The sequence below is a fragment of the Sprattus sprattus genome (assembly GCF_963457725.1).
Source record: "Sprattus sprattus genome assembly, chromosome: 7".
NCBI classification, from domain to species: Eukaryota; Metazoa; Chordata; class Actinopteri; order Clupeiformes; family Clupeidae; genus Sprattus; species Sprattus sprattus.
The window spans coordinates 4,293,727-4,315,297 of record NC_137926.1 but is presented as its reverse complement, the minus strand read 5'-3'; the positions used below and the strand labels follow the sequence as shown (position 1 = coordinate 4,315,297).

The following is a 21,571-nucleotide window of genomic DNA, read 5'->3' as shown; positions in this document are numbered from 1 at the left end:
GCTTTTTATTTTTTCGTAAAGCGAGACAACGACACCATCGCTGATTCCTGCGAGAACGATGCCCTTCTTGAATTCATCACAGGTAAGTTTCTTTTAAGGCTAACATATCATATATATATATTCCTAGATTCTCAGGCAATTACGTGCGTATATCAGAGAGTAGGCTATACATTATCATTCGAGAAACACCAGAATGTGCCGTTGTAGTCTAGTCTTTTCCTCAACTAAGTTGCCTACAGTCCAACTTTCAGTAGTAAAATGTGTAAGTTCATAACCCATAAATAGGCCCGTACCCTGAGACAATTCCGATTCACGTTATTTCTCTATGTAATGCATTATGACCTGGTCATTGTATTTATTGTTCAGAACAAACCAAATGGATGCCACGGCTCTCAATGGAAGCGGCAGACGTATTCAGCCTGGATGTTGCTGTACAGCAAACCGATTTTAACGATACCCTGCAACTGAACAGAGAGGTAATATACATCCAGCAGCGGAATATACATCCATCCATACAATGTGACAATGTGAGATTTAGAAATTCTTCCATTTCTCTGTACTCCCTAGTCAGTTACCCTAATTTGTCTAACTGTCTTTACCCTCGTGTTATTAGTAACTGTTGTCAGTATACCATATGGTTTCTTGTTGAAAAGGACATGATAACTGGTGTGTTACTCAGAATATTTCCCCTCGTGGGCACGTCTTCAGCATCATTACCAAATGAGTAACCATTAGTTACAGGTTACTATGCTATACTTAATTTGACCAGTAGTTGGTTGTTTAGGGATCTGGTTCTGTTTTTTTTGCCCTAAACGCTTTGGGAATCACTGACTTCACTGTTGTTTAAACATTGTTTTTTAATGTTTGTGTGCAATACAAATAAGGCAAGAAAGCACAAAATTGAATATTAGTATTTGCAGGAGAAGGCATCCTTTTTTCTGGCAAGCTGTTATTGAACTGACAGTCTTAGTGGAATAGTTGGAATGGAGAAACATGATACATGGCTATACAGTAGTTATCTACTCCACAATTTCGAGTGCTTTAGATAACCAAATACGGATGGATTATAAGTAGACGTGTTCATAATTCAAGGACAGTGTCTTAGGCTATTGTTACATCTTTCCTGGCAGCTACTCAGTGAATTACTCTCATTGAATAAAACCTTCTATGTACTATGTGTCACTGAGTAAAACTTTTTTGTCTTCCACAGTTACACACAACTTTGCAGAGAAAACAGGACGAGATATCTGCACTAAGGGAGAGGAATTCACAACTGAAGGAGCTGGCCAAGCAGGCTGAGCGTCTGGCTCTTCTACTAGATGTAAGACAAGTGTGTGAGTGTGTGTGTGTGTGTGTGAGTGTGTGTGTGTGAGTGTGTGTGTGTGTGTGAGAGTGTGTGTGTGAGTGTGTGTGTGTGTGTGTGTGTGAGAGTGTGTGTGTGTGTGAGAGTGTGTGTGTGTGTGAGAGTGTGTGTGAGTGTGTGAGAGAGTGTGTGTGTGTGTGTGTTTATGTGTGTGTGTGTGTGAGTGTGTGTGTGACAGTGTGTGTGTGTGTGTGTGAGTGTTTGTGTGTGTGTGTGAAGACAAGTGGTCATACGACAAATCCTATGTGATTCATGCATGCAGTCTAGACATGGTGTAATACATTGAGTCATGATGCACAGTGCCACAAAGCTAAGACACTAATTATGTTTGCTCAAGATGAAATGCTGTTTCATTATAGTTGTTATGTTTTTGTTTCCTTGTGTGTGTGTGTGTGTGTGTGTGTGTGCTACAGACAATTTCACCGTCAGCAGGAGCAGCCAAACAAGCTGGTGCTTGCTCACAGTCATCATATGGTTTGGGTCGTTCACCACCAGAGCTGCAATCACCTGGCTTAGATGAACTCCAGTGGCAATGTACTGCAGTGTATAACTCACAGCATGCAGAAGAGTTCTCCTCAGCGCTCACACAGACACACCTAACACCTCATGGGTTTCCCTCCGACTCTGCCCGATGCCCCCATCCTGGGCCCGCAAGCCCATACGCTGGAGTGAAAAGATGTTTATGGCCCTGCCAGGATGACTCAGGATCAGTCGGCGCGCACAACAGCATCACAGAAGATACAGTGGGTTACCACGGCGACGCCAAAAGGAGGAAAGACGACGACGACGACGAGATGCTCCAAGCTCAGTTACAGCAGTATCTGGAGGACATCGAGCGGGACCTTCAGCAGCCTGAGGCAGATTCAGTAGTCAGCCAAGAAGACCCGACGAAGGGCCTAAAATCAGACACGATCAATGTTTACGGAACTTTCTCTGGACTTCAGATAGTAAGAACCACTCCGACGACTGACAGTGACCCGTCAGGGAGAGAGGTTATGTGCTTTAAGACCTCCATCAGAGAACATTGTACCATCAGAACCAGAGTGTTTCCTCACGGACAGAGCTTCACCTCACCCACGCCTACAGGCGGCTACAGGTTCCTCTGGATACCTACAGAACCATGAGTGGAGACACACCACAGGGTGGTTATTGTAAATATATCGAAACGATAAAGCATGGCTACCCATGTGTTATTATGTGTAAAGGAAAAGATGGTGTGTATAATATGGCCTTCATCAGAACTACAGATCAAACATCCGGTAACACTATTTCTTACAAGAGTGACTCATACATAATAAATACGAGATTTTATGTTACAAAGCTTCTTTTTAACAGATCTAATGTCTTCTCACTACTCACTACCCTCAGGGTAAAAAAAAATCAGTTCTTCTTTCACACAAAATGAGAACAGCCCTTGATTCCTTTTTTGCACCTTACTCACTGAGTAGATAAAGTCCTTTCACACACGATAACGCAAAGGAGAAGTGGGGACCTGATTGTTTTTATAGTCATTATCTTGCGGTTTCAAGTTTATACATTGTGGCCACAGTACCAATAGAAGGTGGTAGGTTAATCCATAATTTGCGGTAGTAATTTTATCTTTTGCAGAAGCTGTACAAGTTCCTGCTGACTTATCTGTTTTTCTTCCACGATGTTATCTTTCCTCTTCCAGATGACAAAATATTACGAGGAGTCAACACAAGTGTTTTTTTATTAAAATCTGTCAATAAATAATTTAATCTCAGATTAAGTTCTAAATTATGTATTCCATATTTACAAAATCACAGCACTTCACAATCAAAAGCCAAAAGCAAACGTGCCACCACATGAATGCAACCACAGTCTTCAGCAGGTAGAGGAGGAAGCGATAGAGCTCAGAGGGTTTTCTGCTGTCCCTAACTGTACAGGGCCGAAGCGTCATCAACAAACTGAAAAGAGAAACACATCAAAGTAGAAAATGAACAAAAGAGACCGTTATAGAGGAAGTCTCACGATACGTGACAGTAGCACTGAATGTGTGTGAGGCAGCAAGCTCTCTTGTCATTTTTTTGTGAAAAACTGCATACAACAAATACACATACGTACATGTAGGCTTTGGTGGTCAGTATCGTATGGTGCTGTAGTTTGGTTCTGCTATGGTTGAATAGAGAACGTCACCTGGGATGACAAGGGGGAGTAAAAGTTAATCATCAGTGCCATAAAGGTCATCCATCATTCACCCCCATGGCCGGAGACGCATATTCAAAGCACAAGCAAAGCACCTAATCTAAGAAAATGATCTCATACCTGACGCAGTACTGTCTGGAATGGGTGGCGCCCTCCTACACCAGCAGATACATAAACAAATAAAGAAGACACATGGTTATACACGAAAGAACAAATAACAGCCCATTGCTTCCTTGTTCTTGCTAGTGTTTGCTTGCTTGCTAGCCAGCGTGCCACTGGGGAAGGGTGTATTTCTGGTTGTGTGGTTGTCACAATGGTCTGGTCTGTACAAAGAGTTGGAACAGGCATAACCACAACAGCAGTATTTATGGCAGATGTGCAAATGCAGATGTTTATGTGTGTATCTCTAAAACCCACTAGGAGTGATCTGTGCACTATTACTTGATGTTGGGGTTACTAGTGATGTGCGTTAACTCTCTCTCTCTCTCTCTCTCTCTCCCTCTCTCTCTCTCCCCCTCCCTCTCTCTCCCTCTCTCTCTCTCTCCCCCTCTCTCTCTATCTCTCTCACTCACTCTCTCTCACTCTCTCTCTCACTCTCTCCCTCTCTCTCCCTCTCCCTCTCTCTCCCTCTCTCTCTCTCTCTCTCTCTCTTGCGCGCACGCTTTTACCTGTTGATTGGAGGGGGTTGCCGTGCTGGTGGGAGTCTCTGGTTGCTGTAGAAGTTCTCGTATAGTACAGGGGCTAAAGCAAGAGCAGAAGCACTGCTGTGGTCACAGTGCTGGTAACAAGGCTGACAACCACATGCCTTTCAAAATCACATGTTGCACCATCGGGGGAATATTTCTTGTGCAAAGAGTAACAAACCTCTGGACAAAGATAGCTACTGAAACCTTTATAGAAGCAGAAATACTAATGTAACACAAATCATTTCAAGGAACTCTCCTGATGTTTTGTCCTAAAGGTTAAAGACTTTTTAAAAGTTTCTTGACATTTTCAATCACATAGAACTTTATAGCGTTATGAGCGACACGTACATAACGTGAAAGGTTACAGTAACGGATGAGCTTATGGTGTTAAATTCATTAAGAGCTCGGGTTTACCTGGTGGTTTGTCTCCAGTTCTCCTGAGGTTGATGAAGTGCGCAATGTCCTCCAGAATGTTACATTGTTCCAGTGACTTCCTCACGTCTTCATACAACTAAACCCCACAGAACACACAGAAACAGTCAACGGTCACTCAAAGATGATTTTTAAGCTATTTCTACCACTAGTTGTAACATGTGACCAAGATAAACAACATGGTGGATGGGTTGTCACTTTGTTTACATTGTGATAGTTCTCTGGCCTGGCTCTGTAGTTTGCAAGAATTCTGACATAAACTGTCCACATTTGCTTTCCTTATGAGCCAGGTCATGTGCTCCGCGTGGTTTTTCTACGGAACAGTGATTCAAGCTTAAAACAGAAACTGTATGTTTACACCAATGGCCTTGTGATAACATGGAAAATTGTATACCATCTGATGTGATATAACTGCATGTGCTTGTGTGAGTGTGTGTGTGTGTGTGTATGAGACTGTGAGTGTATGCGTATGTTTGTATATAACTGTTCAACATTTGTTCATGTGATGTAGCCTTTGAGACCACATTTTGTCTCAGTTCCTTATATCTTCTAGTATGTCCTTATATTTTAAAGTATGTCCTTATATCTTATAGTTTGTCTTTATATCTTATTGTATGTCCTTATATCTTCTAGTATGTCCTTTATATCTTAAAGTATGTCCTTTATATCTTAAAGTATGTCCTTATATCTTATAGTATGTCCACTTATGTCCACGGACTCGCCAACTCCACGCCTGGTCGCTGTACTAGAGTATATGAGAGTAGAGTAGAGTAGAAAATGAAGAAACCCTCCAAACGAATGGACAACGGCGAAGACAAACCTCGTCACTAGTGACACACTGTTGTGAGAGCTGATTGAGATGAGTCCACACGGTGTTCCTGACAGTGCTGATCCTCTCCACTTCCTGGTTCTCAAAGAACTGAGGGTTCAAAGCTATGAGTTAAAATTGCACATGCCAATGTTTTAATTTTTTTCTTCAAATTCGGCTGACGTGGTACAAAGTGAAGTTAGTTAACGTTAGAGCACATCTGGCATGGAGGGATGCAAACCGGAAACCTATCCGCTATCACCACTCTCATTCAACAACAAAGTATAACTTATTAAAATTTCACAGTTTCTCTCTAATTACTGGAATACCCTCCCTACTGATGTAAGAGACTGCGTCAGTTTTTCAGTGTTCAAAAACAATAGCAACGTGTAAAAAAAAAAAAATTCACATCGACTCTGTATGCAACACTGAAAAAGTGCAAGAATTTATTTTATTTCAATTTCAATTTTAAATCTCTCACCTCACATGCTTTGACATACTCCTTCTGCCAGTCTTCCCTGATCTTCCCCAGCAAGCACACGTTGCTATTGTACATGTTATCTGTGATTCACAAGAAAGACAACAATATTTTATTTACAGTATGTTGTTAACACAAAGGACGACACGTAACTGTTTACAAAATGCACCTGTTCAAGGTTCAATGCAACAACTGGTAAGCTCCTACCTGCTTCTTCAGCTGAATTCTTGGCTTGCTGTGTTTTTGAATACAGCTGAAATGAGGACAAATATAAACTTATACAAAAACATATAAACTAATATTAAAAAATGATGACACATTAATAATTATGAGACCTACTGAAAAGTCTTTAAAGTACAATGACAAGCATTTAAAAGTATAATGAAACATATCTGGACAACTTGTTTGAAACCGCAACTGCATACTGCAAGTGTGATGGAGAAAAGAAACACGTGTGAATATTACCTAGAACTGTGGCAAGAAAAGTACATACTGCCTTCCTCAAAGCCTCTTGTAAACTGACAGATGGCAATCTTTTCTATGACTGATGTTGTGGGTGCAGCTTGGTGTGAGTGTGGCTAGTACCTTCTCCTGCTGTTTAACACTGCTTGGTGTGAGTGTGGCTAGTACTTTCTCCTGCTGTTTAACACTGCTTGGTGTGAGTGTGGCTAGTACCTTCTCCTGCTGTTTAACACTGCTTGGTGTGAGTGTGGCTAGTACCTTCTCCTGCTGTTTAACACTACTTGGTGTGAGTGTGGCTAGTACCTTCTCCTGCTGTTTAACACTGCTTGGTGTGAGTGTGGCTAGTACCTTCTCCTGCTGTTTAACACTACTTGGTGTGAGTGTGGCTAGTACCTTCTCCTGTTGTTTAACACTGCTTGGTGTGAGTGTGGCTAGTACCTTCTCCTGCTGTTTAACACTGCTTGGTGTGAGTGTGGCTAGTACCTTCTCCTGCTGTTTAACACTGCTTGGTGTGAGTGTGGCTAGTACCTTCTCCTGCTGTTTAACACTGCTTGGTGTGAGTGTGGCTAGTACCTTCTCCTGCTGTTTAGCACTGCTAGTGGTGGCGTTTCTATTCATGTTCTGCTCTGCCTCCTCCTTGTCTCGGCACTTTTGCTCATACGTCTTCTTGAACTGCTCATTTGAGGTCGGGAGGCAAGGAGTGGTGACGGAAAAAAAAAACAAGAAAGTAATCACATTATTTAAGCACATATTAGCATTTCTGTGTTGTTCTGTCAGCACCAGCTGAAGGAATTCAATGCCAACGAAACAACAATGTGGATGGAAGTGTCTAAGTTATGTTATTTTTTTTCTTATTGGTCTGGCTCTGGCTTGTGCATGTCCTCTTAAATGGTTTTGCAGTCTCTCAAACTGCTTAATGTCTTTACTGATGTCATAAGTGAATTCACATCATCACGTGTATGACAGTCTGTGGGATGAAACATCTTCTGTATTACGAGCAGCTCCATGGAAACAGCCGAGCACACAAACACAGCGTGTAGAGCAGAAGTAGGCCTGTGCTAGGCAGAGCGGTTTCATTTCCTGAACTTCTGTTCATATAAACTGACTAACACAAAAGCTACAATGCTACAGATGTTCATTAGCGCCATTATCTCCTTCATCGCTTACTTCCTATTGGTTTTAAAGAGGTTAAAATCCTTACTTCCTCTTTTAAACTGCTACAAAACAGCACTTCTATTACCATAAAAGGATTAGGTTGGCTACCATTACTATAGGGTTATGATAGTTCAGTATCTTACCTCTATGGTTTTCTTGTATTGCGCAGCCTTTTGCTTATGTAGGGCATCCATTTGATGTTCTGTCTTCAGAAAACACAACACACAGTGCTCAACTGTACTGCAATATTCACTATATTAAAAGAACATAACTGAACAACTTCAAAACAGTTTTTCAAAACAAAATGCCTGATTATTAGCAAAAAGAAAGCAATGATTTAGCCATAAGTAGTTTGTAGTTTTGTAGTTTATATAGTAATTTGTGGAAGGCTGTTTATATCTGCAAGCAAGATAACAATTTGGCAGCTAAACTTGCTGCAGTACAGGTCATCCGTGTCTAAGCTGCTGTTGCAGTTTCGCTCTGGATCTAGTACCTTTTTTCTGGTTTCTTTCTGTTTCTCTCTGAAATCCTCCATCTTTTTTGCTTCCTCTCGTATTGTGTTAGCCAGCTGAAGGTGGGACAGACCCACATTTTCGGTTTCTATAAAAGACAGGTTATTGACCCCATATTGAGTTGGTTTAAAAAAAAGGCTTTTCTGAAGTATCTGAAAGTGAACAGAATGATAAGAATACAGAGAAGCTATGTTACTTACGTAGCTTAAAGACGTCTAGGGATCGCTTTAAAGTGCTGCAAAGACAAAAAAAAAAACACATCAGAACTGTATCAAAATGGCTAAATACATACAGATAACTACATATCAATGCACTCTTTATCACAACTATATTATTATCCCTTAGCGCTTAATCTTTGCCAACACGCTTCTTCAAATAAAAAAAGCACAATTCTAGCATGGTGTCTTCCCCCATTCAACAAAATAATAATGTTCCTTATTAAATCCGCCAAGGAGGTGGTGTTTTCAGGTCCGGTTTGTTTGTTTGTCTGTTTATCTGTGTGTTTGTTTGTCTGTTTATTTGTTTGTTTGTTTGTCTGTTTATCTGTTTATTTGTTTGTTTGTCTGTAGGGTTACAGAAAAACTACCAGCTCGATTTTCATGAAACTTGGTGGAAAGGTTTAGAAGGGAACAATGAAGAACCCATTCAATGTTGCAGTGGCTCTGTATCACGAGGCGGAAACAAATGATTTTTCACTTTCATTGCCATTGTGATATAGGGCACTTGGCCTGAGTGGAGGTCTGTGCCCTCTAAGTGCCCTTCTGGTGTGCAGTTCTTATTTACAGTACGACTTCACCGAGGTCACAGATTACCCTGCTTCTCAATGATTTACTTACTTTGGGTAACATAATATCAAAACTGATCGTCTAAGTCATACGCCTGATAAGCCTCTTTGTTAAAAGGTTGTAAGCCATCCTACGCAGCTAATGTAAGGGGAGCAATTATAGTCATTCCGTTGGCATGAATGTACTCTCAATGGCTTAATAATTAAGTTGATATTGCATAATTTTGCATAAAGTAATGCCTACTTTTGCATAAAGTAATGCATAATTGTGCATCTACATACATGTTAAATTTAGTCTATAAAAAAAAGCTCTATTCAAATGTTTTGTATGAAAGAATTACACAGCCATTTTGCCAATTCAGTATTTTCCAATCAAGCAGTATTTAAAAGCTCAGCAAGTTTCATATGGTACATGTGTCTTGGGCCAATACCAAAAGGAACTTGATAGAGCCCGACATCAAATAGTGAAACTCGCCCAGTGCATTACTGCAGGTTATCAGTCACAGTTGTGTTCCCAACTTATCAATGTTATGAGAATTATTTGCATGGCACACTATCACAGCTCAATCTTTCTCCCAGAGTAATCTGGATATAAAAAATACACAATTAAGGGGACATTTTTTCCAACTTACTGCAGTATTCAACTCATGGCAGTTGTATGAACTATATTTACTGTTATGAGGGACAATGAGAAATGGTCAGTGGCATGGGTAGGCCCTCAGAAGGTGACACCACAAAACGTCCTCCCTTATTTATGGAGACGAGATGTAATTGGACATCCTGACCAAAGTTCACTTTCTGCAGGCAAAACATATCATAGATTCGACAGCGGATCATTGCTTTGATAGTGGCTTGTAGTACTTACTTCATTTCATTATGTCCACATACTTTCTTCGATAAACTGAGAAGCTCCTTTGCATATTTCTCCTCAATTGAAGCTCTAGAAATGAATACAATTTAATTTAATTTATTGAAATGTTATTTGTGTTGTGATAAACAAATGTGTTTGTTGTGTTTTGATAATCCTCACCTTTATACATTCTCTATTAAATCCCCACCTTGATACGTTCTATTCAGCTAAATGTCAAGCCTCAATACTCATCTGACTCTATTGGTAATGAGTGTCCTAACCACGCTATGACCCTTTATACAGAGTGGCCAGAGAATCTGGCAAGAGTTCACCCAGTTTTCACAAATGATGCTTCACCGTACCCAATGACAGTACCCAAGTTTGGTGATGCATACTTAGCACAGTTCACAAACCGCAGGAAAGCCAAGCAGACATGCATCATTGGCAATAATTACTCTTCTTGCAAATCAAATGCCAGTTATCAGTCACTTAAATTCTTTCTCAATCTAAATCTTTATTCTGAGTGATTTGGAAAGGTAATTATAGGTACTAAGGTATATGTTAAGTATGCATAATGGGCTAATCTGGCTTTGCAATTTTTTTTGAATCTTTGATAATTATTGAGTAGACCTACATAAGGGCCCTATACAGCTTCTCTGAATTACTCAACAGAGTACTCTCTGACCTCCCATAAAGGTTATGTGAATTCAGTGTGATCCATCTACTGACACATCAAGCTCTAGATGTGCACACTGGTATCCCAGCCTTTGCTTTGGTAGCATTCACTGAAGCTAGCCCTTAGAGCTCTGCTTAGTAGCAGCTTGCACAAAGCACAGTGGAAATGTACATTTATAGAATAGACTTTTTTTTTTAATATCATGAGGTTGTTCCTTTAGAGTAGCCTTGTAGTGCAAGGAAATTGTGACACTCTGTACCGAAGAGATTCAAGTTTGCAGGTCAACTCAAGGAAGTACAGAAAGGCAAATACCATCATTTGCATCTCGTTCTAAATTTGAATATAAAAAAATGCTATCATAAAACGGAAACGCAAACAAAAAATTGTCAGATTAGACTTTCATATAATGCAAAATAATCTGTACAACAACAAGTACAAAAGAATACACCGGTTAGGTCGGGTCAAACAATTTATGAATTTCTGTTTGGACAGGCGGCATTCCATGGGTGGTGATATCCTGGAACAACGCCACTCGGACTCTTCACCCCTGGTACACTCATCACTCCGCATTTGCTATTCTTTACGACGTACAACGTCAACTTTCCTTTCATTCAAAGTGAGAGCAGAATGGCAGGAAGCGATTTTATAACGGTACATTTGACAGTTTTGACTGAGTTAATGGAGCAAACGGATTTGGGGAAAAGTACAAATGAACTAGTAATATGATATGAAGACAGGTGGTACAAATGAATGTGCAAAAAATAGCCTTTCTGACTCATCTTGGCTGTAGAGAGGCAGTAGGCCTACTCGTTGCTTGGCAACACTTGATCCAAAAAATTCAGGTTGGAACTATTTTTGAAATAAGCCACTTTTTATCGCAACTTTCACTTGATCCCGCAACTTTTTGGGAAAAGCCCCCGCGAAATCAGTAATTTTAGCCTGCAACTATCACAAAAAAGGCCTGCGAAATCCTGGGGGGACTGACTATTTGTGGGGGTGAAGAATGAATAGACCACATCAAATTACACAAAAGAAAACACAATCTGCTGCCTTCAAAACAAAGTCGGTGGGAGAACTGCTATATAAAAGCAGGATGACAATCATGTTCAAGGGGTTGGTAAAGATATCCCGACTAATCCACTCTCACTCATACGACATATTGCTTGATTGTTTCATCTGTCTGCATGATTTCACTGATGCATGCAATTTATTTTTTATTATTTTATTACTTCACTAATCCCTATTTATATCACTTTAATGTATTACTTTCAGGCTGTGTGAAAGGACATACAGACCAAGAGGGTTTTTGAAACAACAAAAGCACTCCTGTCCAAACTACAGCTTACAAAAAAATAAATAAACACGGACTTTTCACCTATACGCAATGAGTAAACACAGTGAACATCGTACATTTCCTCTAGTTTGTCCTGATAACCTTGATTATAGTATTCTTTCTGGATTAATGATTTCAAACAAGTTTGAAAACCAGGGTACAAAGTGCCACAAGGAAATGCTTTTAAAGGAAATTGAAGGAACGAGCAATTACTAAAGTAAACTTAGGAGTGGTTTAGTTCAGTACTTAAAGTATACCAAAGGACACACCCAGTGATCTCGAACTTCTTTTTATCAGTTTTTCTCAGATTAAGACCTGACTATATAACCCCTTATAAAACCAGACACCCAGCAGATTCTTCACACTCATATCACCATGTAACAGGAAACACTACCATTCAAAGGCCAGGCAACCTGTCTCCACCCAGTATATGTGCATCAGGTTTGTGTGACCCGAATCTTAGATAGAAAAAAAGCTAAAAATAACAATCACACAATTCTGAGGAGGAGTGGGCATTGTGAACTCAGACAGAGTAAAACACAGGCTAATGGGGGTGTGATGGTGGGGGTGCAGGAGAAACACAAACACACACCTTGCTTTCATGAAGTCTTCAATCTCTTTGCAAGTCCTCCTGCCTTCATTCAGATGCTGAATGATGTTGTCATAGCCACCAGTGCTGGTGATGTCAGTGTTCTGATGAATGTATGAGAAAAATGTAGCAGTCAGGTGGATTGCACTAAAACGCCTATTGCATTATGAAGACATCGATGGCCACTGACATCCGTAGAGCGTTGAGTCTTCATGTTAAATTGATGAGAACATTAGGGCTGCTAGGTGCATTAGCAGGGTAGACTACATGGTCAGTGGCATAATGCACATTTGAATATACAGCTCTAGTTTGAAAGTTGTCATTTTAAACGTTGCAAGCACATTTAGCACCTACAGTAATGTACGCCAGTTCGGCGCCATCGCGTATTTGCAAGTTTTAAGGTATTAGTACCACTATCGTTATACAAATATAAGAAACTATTAATGTTAAAAGATTGTTTACTTTCTGCCAAGAGGAGGCTTACGGATAAAAGCACGGATGTCAGTGTGAAATAATGATCTTCCACCACCGTTTAGAATCCCTGTAATTGTCTAGTCTCAGACGTGTAATCTTGTTCTGAAACCACAATCAACGCCTTGATGCCAAATATAAGATTATTGCGCAAAATACCAAGACATTTGTTTTTGAAGAATTTATAGCCACCTCATTCTCACACCACACGTCAAATGCCAGTGCCTACTATCCAAACCACTTTCCCAGGCAATTAATTTGCCTAATATAAAAATAAACAACGTTAAATGCAGGAAGGATTTCCCTTTGTTGGATAATAGTAATAGCTAATCATAATAATACCTTAGACTTATATAGGGCTTTTCTAAGTACCCAAAGACGCTTAATAATCTGTCTGAGGTAGCCTACCACTGGACATGTAATGTATCGGTTCTACAGTGAGGAGGCACACATAGCGGACTTTAGTCTCCTGTTGTGGCGGTAGGCTACCACTGTCAGAGCACACTCACATTGGCGATGTTTCCTCATATGAACTTGGGTGGACCCTGCCGCCTTTTCTAATTCATGACTATGAAATACACTACAACATGTAGGTTATCAACGTTAAGGATACACTAGGCTATCGTAACATTACGACGCAACTTTTCACTGACAGATGTGGTAAAGAGCAAAGTCCAAACACAACATCTGTGACAGTGGTGTGGTGACGGTGTTTGAAATTTAAATTGGCCTGAAACTCATCTGGTTATCATACGGTGAGCGACTTACCCAAAAGTTGTCTTTGAAATGAAGTTCTCTCATTCTACACGGCGACTGTTAATTCTTTGCGCCCCAATTGCAGAACACTCTTTGGTCAACGAGGTGACATATGAATCGCACACTGCTGTGTTTCTCTTATGAAGGCTTCATCACATGCTGTGGGTTGCTGGGTCCTAAAGACCTTCCAGGAAATGTGTGTGTGTGTGTGTGTGTGTGTGTGTGTGTGTGTGTGTGTGTGTGTGTGTGTGTGTGTGTGTGTGTGTGTGTGTGTGTGTGTGTGTGTGTGTTGATGCCTGTACATTTACAAATGGCACACATAATCAATTTGATCCAACTCCTGAAAGACACACACTGAATGTGTTTTTAAGGGCTTTGCTGAGTGTAGCCTAATGTCAGTACTCTTTTACATATTTAATTTTACATGTAAGCAAACTTAAAACAAAAAAAAATAAAATTAGTTAGCCTATTAAATATTAAAGAGGACTTCAAGTTTGGGGCCCAACACATTCTGTATGATGATGACGTCTCAGTTCTGATTTATTAGTGTTATTTTGTTTGAAATTGCTTTCCTGTCCAGCCTTAAAGTATTTGGCATAGGCTGTTGCATACCAGCAAACAGCAAGCCAGTGTAAACAGAAGTCAGTATTGCTTGTCTGGAAATAGCACTTTCCAGGAGAGAGGAATTTCAGGCCTTGTACTGGCATATTGGGAATTGTTTGTGTTCATAAAATATTTTACAGTGAATACAAATGTGTTACTATATTTGTCATTTCAGATCACTCCCATCAATCCCCCCACCCTCTACAGAGCTTTGGCCTTTAGGACACGACCTATGAAAGTTGCTCGTCAGTGACGTGAAGTACGCAAACTTTGTTTAAGTGTGTGTCAACAATGCCTGAATAAACAGATAGTAGCCTACTTCTTCTTTGTAACTGTCCCTCTGATGTATCATATATCATAGTAATAAGGTGAGAAGTGGACACCCCGCCCAAGGTCCCTCGTTCAGAGACACAACCCATGTCCTGACCCTGTAAATCATGGTGCTGCTGAAGTCTTACACTGACTTCATTAGTCATATAGTGGACTACCTATCTTACATTTACATTTACATTTACATTTAGCAGACACTTTTGTCCAAAGCGACGTACATGGGAGAGAACAGTCAAGCTAAGAGCAATAAAACCTGGTGTAACAATAAATACTGCTTTTTTGTTTTGTTTTCAAGAAATAGAAAACGACATAGAAAGAAAAGGAATTGTCATATAATATGCTTTTCATAGTATCCTTCTGGAAATGAGATCAGTGCATTTGCCTCATCCTTTGCAAAGAAACTTTCATGTAAAGAGAACATTGGTTTTGTTGGATCGGCACATGGAATGGCTGTTTTTTCAAAACAAGAACATGCTGCTCTCAGGGTCCCTTTCAACGGTTTGGATGCAGCTCCACCTAGAGGTGGAAAGCAGTAACTGCTGCGAATAGAGACTTCTGTAAAGGAGCATGTTTGTTTGCACTACAGTGCAGTTTCTTAGAGTTCAATTTTAAAGGTACCCAGTGCAACTTTATAGGCTTGAGACTCGAAAAATAAAAATTCAATTTCTAGTCTTTTTTATACGTGGTAAGTTTCAATAACTCCATACCATTACATATCGACATTCAAGGAGCAAAGATGAGAAGTCGTTGTGTGGTGAGAACTGATAGAATTGAAACTTCGTGTAAAAAAGACTAGAAATTGAATGTTTATTTTTAAGCCTCGAAAGTTGCACTGGGTGCCTTTAAATATTAAAAACCATGACATAAAACATATACTGATGTATTGCACCACTTGAAACAAAATATGAAACATGCTCGCAACATAAACCACAAGTCACATCATCTCAGTAAAATCCCTATTGGCTTTATTGGTCCTAGAATTACCCACCCCAATGAAACCCTATATAGCCCACCCAAAACTACCATTCAGGTACCGTAAACAATTAACAATCATGATTTACAATGACAGTTGCAACACACAGCTCAAATAAACAAAATACTGAGCTAAAAATATACACAATGTGGTCCTGGTCATTATTTAAATTTTTATTTTATAAAACATATGAAACAATACACACAAACAATGGAAAAAGGTTGTTTAAAGAGTTTAAAAAAACACTATGCCAGGCATCTGAAGTAAGCAGACATCTTATGTTCTGCTCACAGCCTCGTCAATCTCAGAGATCTGATCCTTCAGCTGGCTCCACTGCTCCGGGTTCAGAGAGATGCCTAGATGCAAGGAGAGGAGAGGAGGAGGGAGGAGGAGAGGAGAAGGGGAGAAGAGAGGAGAAGAGGAGAGAAGAGGAGAAGAGGAGAAGAGAAGAGGAGAAAAGGAGGAGAGGAGAGAAGAGAACAGCAGAAGAAGAGAAGAGAGGAGAAGAGAGGAGAGGAGAAGAGAGAAGTTACAACTACATTTCTGCTACTAGCTACTAGCTTAGCTAGTGCAACACACAAAATCAGCATCTTCTATGACGCCTTTTATGATTTTATGTTATGTCTTTTAAATTTCCACATGATAATGTCCACCACAAACACTTCGCGAAATCTGACAATCAGGCCTCAGAGTTATAAACCATGATTTATAAAAGCAAACTACCAGAGCCACGGCCACATATTAACTGCCAGGTTTCACTCTGAGAAAATAAATGTGCGATGGAAACGGCCCTCCAGTGTCAAATGACACGCTGCAAGAGCTCGTCTGCACTCATACATTAGCTCCAGTCAAGGGAAGCTCCTCGTAATGCACGCTGCCAACAGCTAGTCTGCACTCATACATACATTAGCTCCAGTCAAGGGAAGCTCCTCGTAATGCACGCTGCCAACAGCTAGTCTGCACTCATACATACATTAGCTCCAGTCAAGGGAAGCTCCTCGTAATGCACGCTGCCAACAGCTAGTCTGCACTCATACATACATTAGCTCCAGTCAAGGGAGGCTCCTCGTAATGCATCTGCTCACGCCCCCTCAGGGAGCTCAACGCACCAAGGCCCTCCATGGGCCACAGAGGATCCTCTTATAATGGATGACCAAATATGGCCACAGAGACCATGGGCGCGGTCGGCATTCTCTACAGTACAATAACTCAAGCAAACGCTTGGTGAATGCGCATTAGATCAGCTTCTATTTCTTTATTTGTCTGACTGCGTCAGAGTGTGTGGGACAGAGGTGACAGGGAGTATTTCTGCAGTGTTTACTATTAATTAATTCATTAATTACAACTTTTGGACATTTGTCAACCTCCTAGGACCATTACCAAATGGGCATACACCGTGACAAAAGAAGTCCTTCTAATTTAAAAAGACTCTAAGTCATGTTAGCATTTTCTTCTAACTTCTGCCTGACTATATCACTCCTCCTTCAATGTGCAGTACTCATGTAAAATAATTGGTGGGCAGGAAAGCCAATCTCTTTGGATGTTCCCTCAGGGATTTAGACAGCCGGGCCATGTTCAAATTGTACGTGCTAATAGTGGAACCCCAAGAGAGACCAAGGGCTTATGGTCTCTCACGAGCACAAGACGTGAAAATATACCAGGGTGAACAGTGAGGACCAATAAAAATAAAAATAAAAACAAAAACAAAAACAAAAACAAAAACAAAAATAAAAATAATAATAAAAATAAAAACAAAAATAAAATGTGGTTATTTCTGCGTAATCTGAACATGGCACGTAGCACAGCTCTTAACCCTGAAAATATCACATGCATGCTGGCTGCCATGGAAACACCCAGAACCTTCTTTTACCTTTCCTGCCTGGCTTCATCTCTCCGTCCTGGTCCATCCAGTACTCACGGATGTCAATCAGAACTTTGCCTTTGAAGTTCCGTACACTCGCGTACCTCATTTTTCCAATCTACACGACAGAGCAAGAACAAGAACAAGAAAAATTAGGCTAGGACTTATGCTTTTATTTCCACCATGTTGGGAGCACTGGCGGTTAAACTCAGGCTCACCTGAAACATGTTGTCATCTTTGTCATCTTTGCTGCTGCTTTTGGAGGCCCCGCCCACTCTGGAGCTCTCGCCACCCTTCTGTTTCTTGGCCGGCTTCTCTGGAGTCACGGCCCTCTTCCTCTTAGCCTGAGACACACACACAGATTGCACTGTTGTATTGTTGCATTGAACTGCACTGTTGTATTGTTGCATTGCATTGCACTGTTGTATAGTTGCATTGCATTGCACTGGTGTATTGTTTTGCACTGTTGTATTGTTTTGTGTTGTGATGTATATTTTGTGTAAATATGTGTAAGCACACAGAGAGTCACTGTACCAAGACAAATTCCTTGTTTGTGCAAACTAACTTGGCCAATAAAACCTGATTCTGATTCTGATATCCCCCACATGTCAGTTCCCAGAGTGTATCCTGCGGTGTCAGGAGTATAATCCACTGACCCAAACAGGCCTGTGTTTGTTTTTTTTAACCAGGGGAGACTTCCACACACACCCTTCCGCTCCATATCTTCCCCAGGTGCTTTTTTCAGCCTATCATGACTAACAGGTGTCAAAACATTCACTTCTGGGGAAAGAGCACGCCCACCCATCTAAGTAAGCACATCATTGCTCTATTATTACTAACTTTAATTCAGAGGAGTTGCTGGGAATGAGCCTGAATTAAATAGACAGGCAAGTCTGCTTCCGATAAAATTCCTGTGCTTTAAAGTCTGATTATGTAGAGCTTGTTGGTAAATATCAATAGGTCAACAGCACCAGAGGGACCAGGAACAATAGGATCCTGTATCACCTCAAGGAAGTTAATGATATTGACGTTATTGGTTAATGTTGCATTGTCGACAACATGCTACTTACTGGAGAAATCAATAAGACAACAATGATTTGAAATTCCTATCAATGGCCTTTGTCTGGAATAAGAGTCACCCGGTGGAATGTTCATGAATCAAGCCAATAACAGGAACATCTGTGGTTCACCAGGAAATACCCGCCAAAAGCCTGGAATCTGTTGTTAAGTGTTTCGACAAAGCAGCGTGACTGCAAGGTTTTGGTTTTTTCCCCCGTGCTGTGCTTTCTGAAATCCAATGCTGTCCTAGTGTGATGAAGATGTAGTTTCACCTCACTCTGCCAACACTTCAGACCATTATATGTGCTTCACTGTAACTACTGGAACAAGTCAAACCAATGGTGCATTCCTGCCTGTTACGTAGTGTCTGAGGACCCATTTAGCTGTATGGTCAGGGGCTTTTTTGATCCACATCACACCACATCCACACTCACCTCTGATTGTGGATATGATAAACACTCACAGCAACATCTACAAATAGCCCATATCTAAAGGTCACTTTGGATAGGAGTCTTTTTTTAATAAGGTTTGGTAAATAAAATAAAACCCATACAGTGAAACACATACAGTATGCGCACATACATGAACAACAGGTAGCCTGATGTACATACCTTAGTGTCAACTTCACTATCGGAGTCACTGCCAGATGATGAGGACAGAACTTCCTTTGATTTGGGCATTCTGTTACCGCTAAACAAACGAAACAACAGATAACAGATGTAACAGATAAAACTGCAGTTGCCTTTCTTGCATGTTTGCGTGTTAATGGTGCGCATTATAAAAAAAGCATTACTAATGGAGAATTGTACGTCAGTTGGAAAAATGAGGCAACAAATGCATCAACAGCATTTAAAATCATTGGCTATGCATGAGATTAAACGAAGTGTAACTGTGTTTACAGGAAGCGATATGACGTTATCATGCTCAATTATGGCGGTAAATCAATTAAAAAATGTTACCAAGTTTGCCGTTTATGTAACGTGATGGTGACACAAATATAATCATTATATTATCAACTTAGTGAAAGGTCATCATCAGCTAGGGTCGTGGCATTAAACGCGGGTCACCTGCGTAGCGCACATCATCGAATGTAACGTCGACCAGTGTAACATAAATCTAATTCATAAATTAGCAATTGTATTACACTCAGGTCATTACTTTGTTTCGCGATTGACGGTAGATTATAACCTCAGGACTAATAACGTTACCCTGTTATGCAACCGCTATCTAACAACGTTTTAAAAATATATACGCAGAACCTTCTCACGTATTGTTACCCTGAATTTCGCCCGAAGACTACATTACTACTGGCTATGCTTTCGGGGTTGCTAACCAGCTAATAGTGGAGATGTAGCGACATGCTAATAAGGCCCCGAAAAATATGACAACAAAACATGTATGGTCCTCGCTGTATCTGCATCTGCATGCATATTTATGCAGAATATGATGTTTTGCCGTAATCCACAGTGGCTACTTACATGCAAGTGCTGCTGCAAGTATATGTTTCTGGCAGGGGATCCTTTCGGGCGGGCAAAGTACACAAGGAGGATAGTCACAAGCTTACTGAATGTGCGGAGCCTGCGAATGCTGCGAGTGCTGTCCCTGTGGCGCAAATGCTTCGCAGTTTAAATGCATCCATCCAAAACTGAAATATTTAGCACGGCGAAACTAACAGCCTGTTAATCTAATAGTTACATAGGTCGAATTTTTTTAATTGCATTTGGTTTATAAGAGACACGTAATTTAAAATAGTTCGTGTTTGCTGTGCAGTATTATACAGCCGCGGAAAAAATTAAGAGACCACTTCAAAATTATCAGTTTCTCTGGTTTTACTATTTATTGGTATGTGTTAAAGTAAAATGTACATTTTTGTTTTATTCTATAACCTACTGGCAACATTCCTACCCAATTTCAAATAAAAATATTGTCATTTAGACCATTTATTTGCAGAAAAATGACAATTGGTCAAAATAGCAAAAAAGATGCAGTGTCTTCAGATCTCGAATAATGCAAAGAAAACAAGCTCATATTCATTTTTAAACTACAAAATACTAATGCTTTAACTTAGGAAGAGTTCAGAAATCAATATTTGGTGGAAAAACCTTGATTTAAAATCACAACTTTCATGTGTTTCGGCATGCTCTTCACCAGTCTTTCACATTGCCGTTGGGTGACTTTATGCTACTCCTGGCGCAAAAATTCAAGCAGCTCGGCTTCTTTTCATGGCTTGTGACCATCCATCTTCCTCTTTCAGAGGTTTTTTATGGGATTCAGGTCTCAGAATTGGGCTGGCCATGACAGGGTCCTGATCTGGTGGTCCTTCATCCACACCTTTACTGGCCTGGCTGTGTGGCATGGAGCATTGCCCTGCTGGAAAAAACACTCCTCAGAGTTGGGGAACATTGTCAGAAACTGATAATTTTTAAGTGGTCTCTTAATTTTTTCCGCGGCTTTATGTGCATATAAGTAGGGTCGTTAAGTGGGCAGGCCTTTTCCTACATTTCAGGGGGGTGCAAGTGACTGTTCATATGGTGCATATTGGCAACAATTAACATTAGTCTTGTTTTCCTGACTGTTAGCCTACTTGGAGTAGATCTTGAACTGCTTGGCCTGTCAAACTGATTGGTGCTGTGATCATTTCATTCAAAACAAATTATGAAAGAGGTGTCCCAAACAACAAGTCTAATTGTCATGCATCTACACCGGTTAAAAGGAGACACATGAAGCATGTGATTTTTTAAATAACCTTTGGACACTATTCGCATGTTCTATTATCTAGAGTTATCTGTTGTTGTTATCAGGATGTGCTAGAGGAAGTTGGACATCCATTTTGACCTAATCTTACCGGTTACACTATGAACAAGTGTGGTAACAAATATGCAATAATTTGATGCAATAAAGCAATATATATTGCAATAAATAATGTTTTGTTTTTTTGTTTTTCCTTTTAAATCCTCCTAGACTAAAAGAGCATTTTATTGTATCCATTTACATCTTTCAGGGATAAATGTGAACAGATACAATACAACACCATCAGATAGGCACAATACATGAAAAAGCACAGGAATATCTTAGCTTTTAATCATGCCCTATTTATCCGCAATTACATAAGCGTTACAGCATTTGGTGTTTTGAGAAAAAAACAACCTCAAACTGCACCTTTAGTAAACAAAGGTGTTTGTCTACATTTTGGATTAGCTTCAAAACAACACAGGAGGACACAA

The 21,571-nt window shown here is 40.2% G+C and overlaps 2 protein-coding genes across 2 annotated transcripts; both read right to left on the bottom strand.

Moving 5' to 3' along the window:
- Positions 1 to 3,204: 3,204 nt before the first annotated feature.
- pstpip2 (proline-serine-threonine phosphatase interacting protein 2) lies at positions 3,205 to 13,566 on the bottom strand (the record flags this gene model as incomplete). Its single annotated transcript, XM_080842715.1, has 15 exons — positions 3,205 to 3,291; positions 3,449 to 3,520; positions 3,650 to 3,684; positions 4,198 to 4,270; positions 4,630 to 4,726; positions 5,468 to 5,566; positions 5,937 to 6,016; positions 6,141 to 6,186; positions 6,969 to 7,067; positions 7,694 to 7,756; positions 8,044 to 8,150; positions 8,263 to 8,297; positions 9,712 to 9,786; positions 12,298 to 12,398; positions 13,534 to 13,566. 14 exons carry the CDS (start codon positions 13,564 to 13,566, stop codon positions 3,465 to 3,467), a joined length of 999 nt encoding a protein of 332 aa, XP_080698841.1. The 3' UTR covers positions 3,205 to 3,291; positions 3,449 to 3,464.
- A 1,962-nt stretch (positions 13,567 to 15,528) lies between these two features.
- On the bottom strand, positions 15,529 to 19,906 carry sub1a (SUB1 regulator of transcription a). Its single transcript, XM_080842287.1, has 5 exons — positions 19,826 to 19,906; positions 18,959 to 19,037; positions 17,507 to 17,632; positions 17,298 to 17,406; positions 15,529 to 15,783 (listed from the first exon to the last, which is right to left on the bottom strand). The coding sequence occupies exons 2-5, from the start codon at positions 19,025 to 19,027 to the stop codon at positions 15,704 to 15,706; spliced, it is 384 nt and encodes a 127-aa protein (XP_080698413.1). The 5' UTR covers positions 19,028 to 19,037; positions 19,826 to 19,906; the 3' UTR covers positions 15,529 to 15,703.
- Positions 19,907 to 21,571: the final 1,665 nt, after the last annotated feature.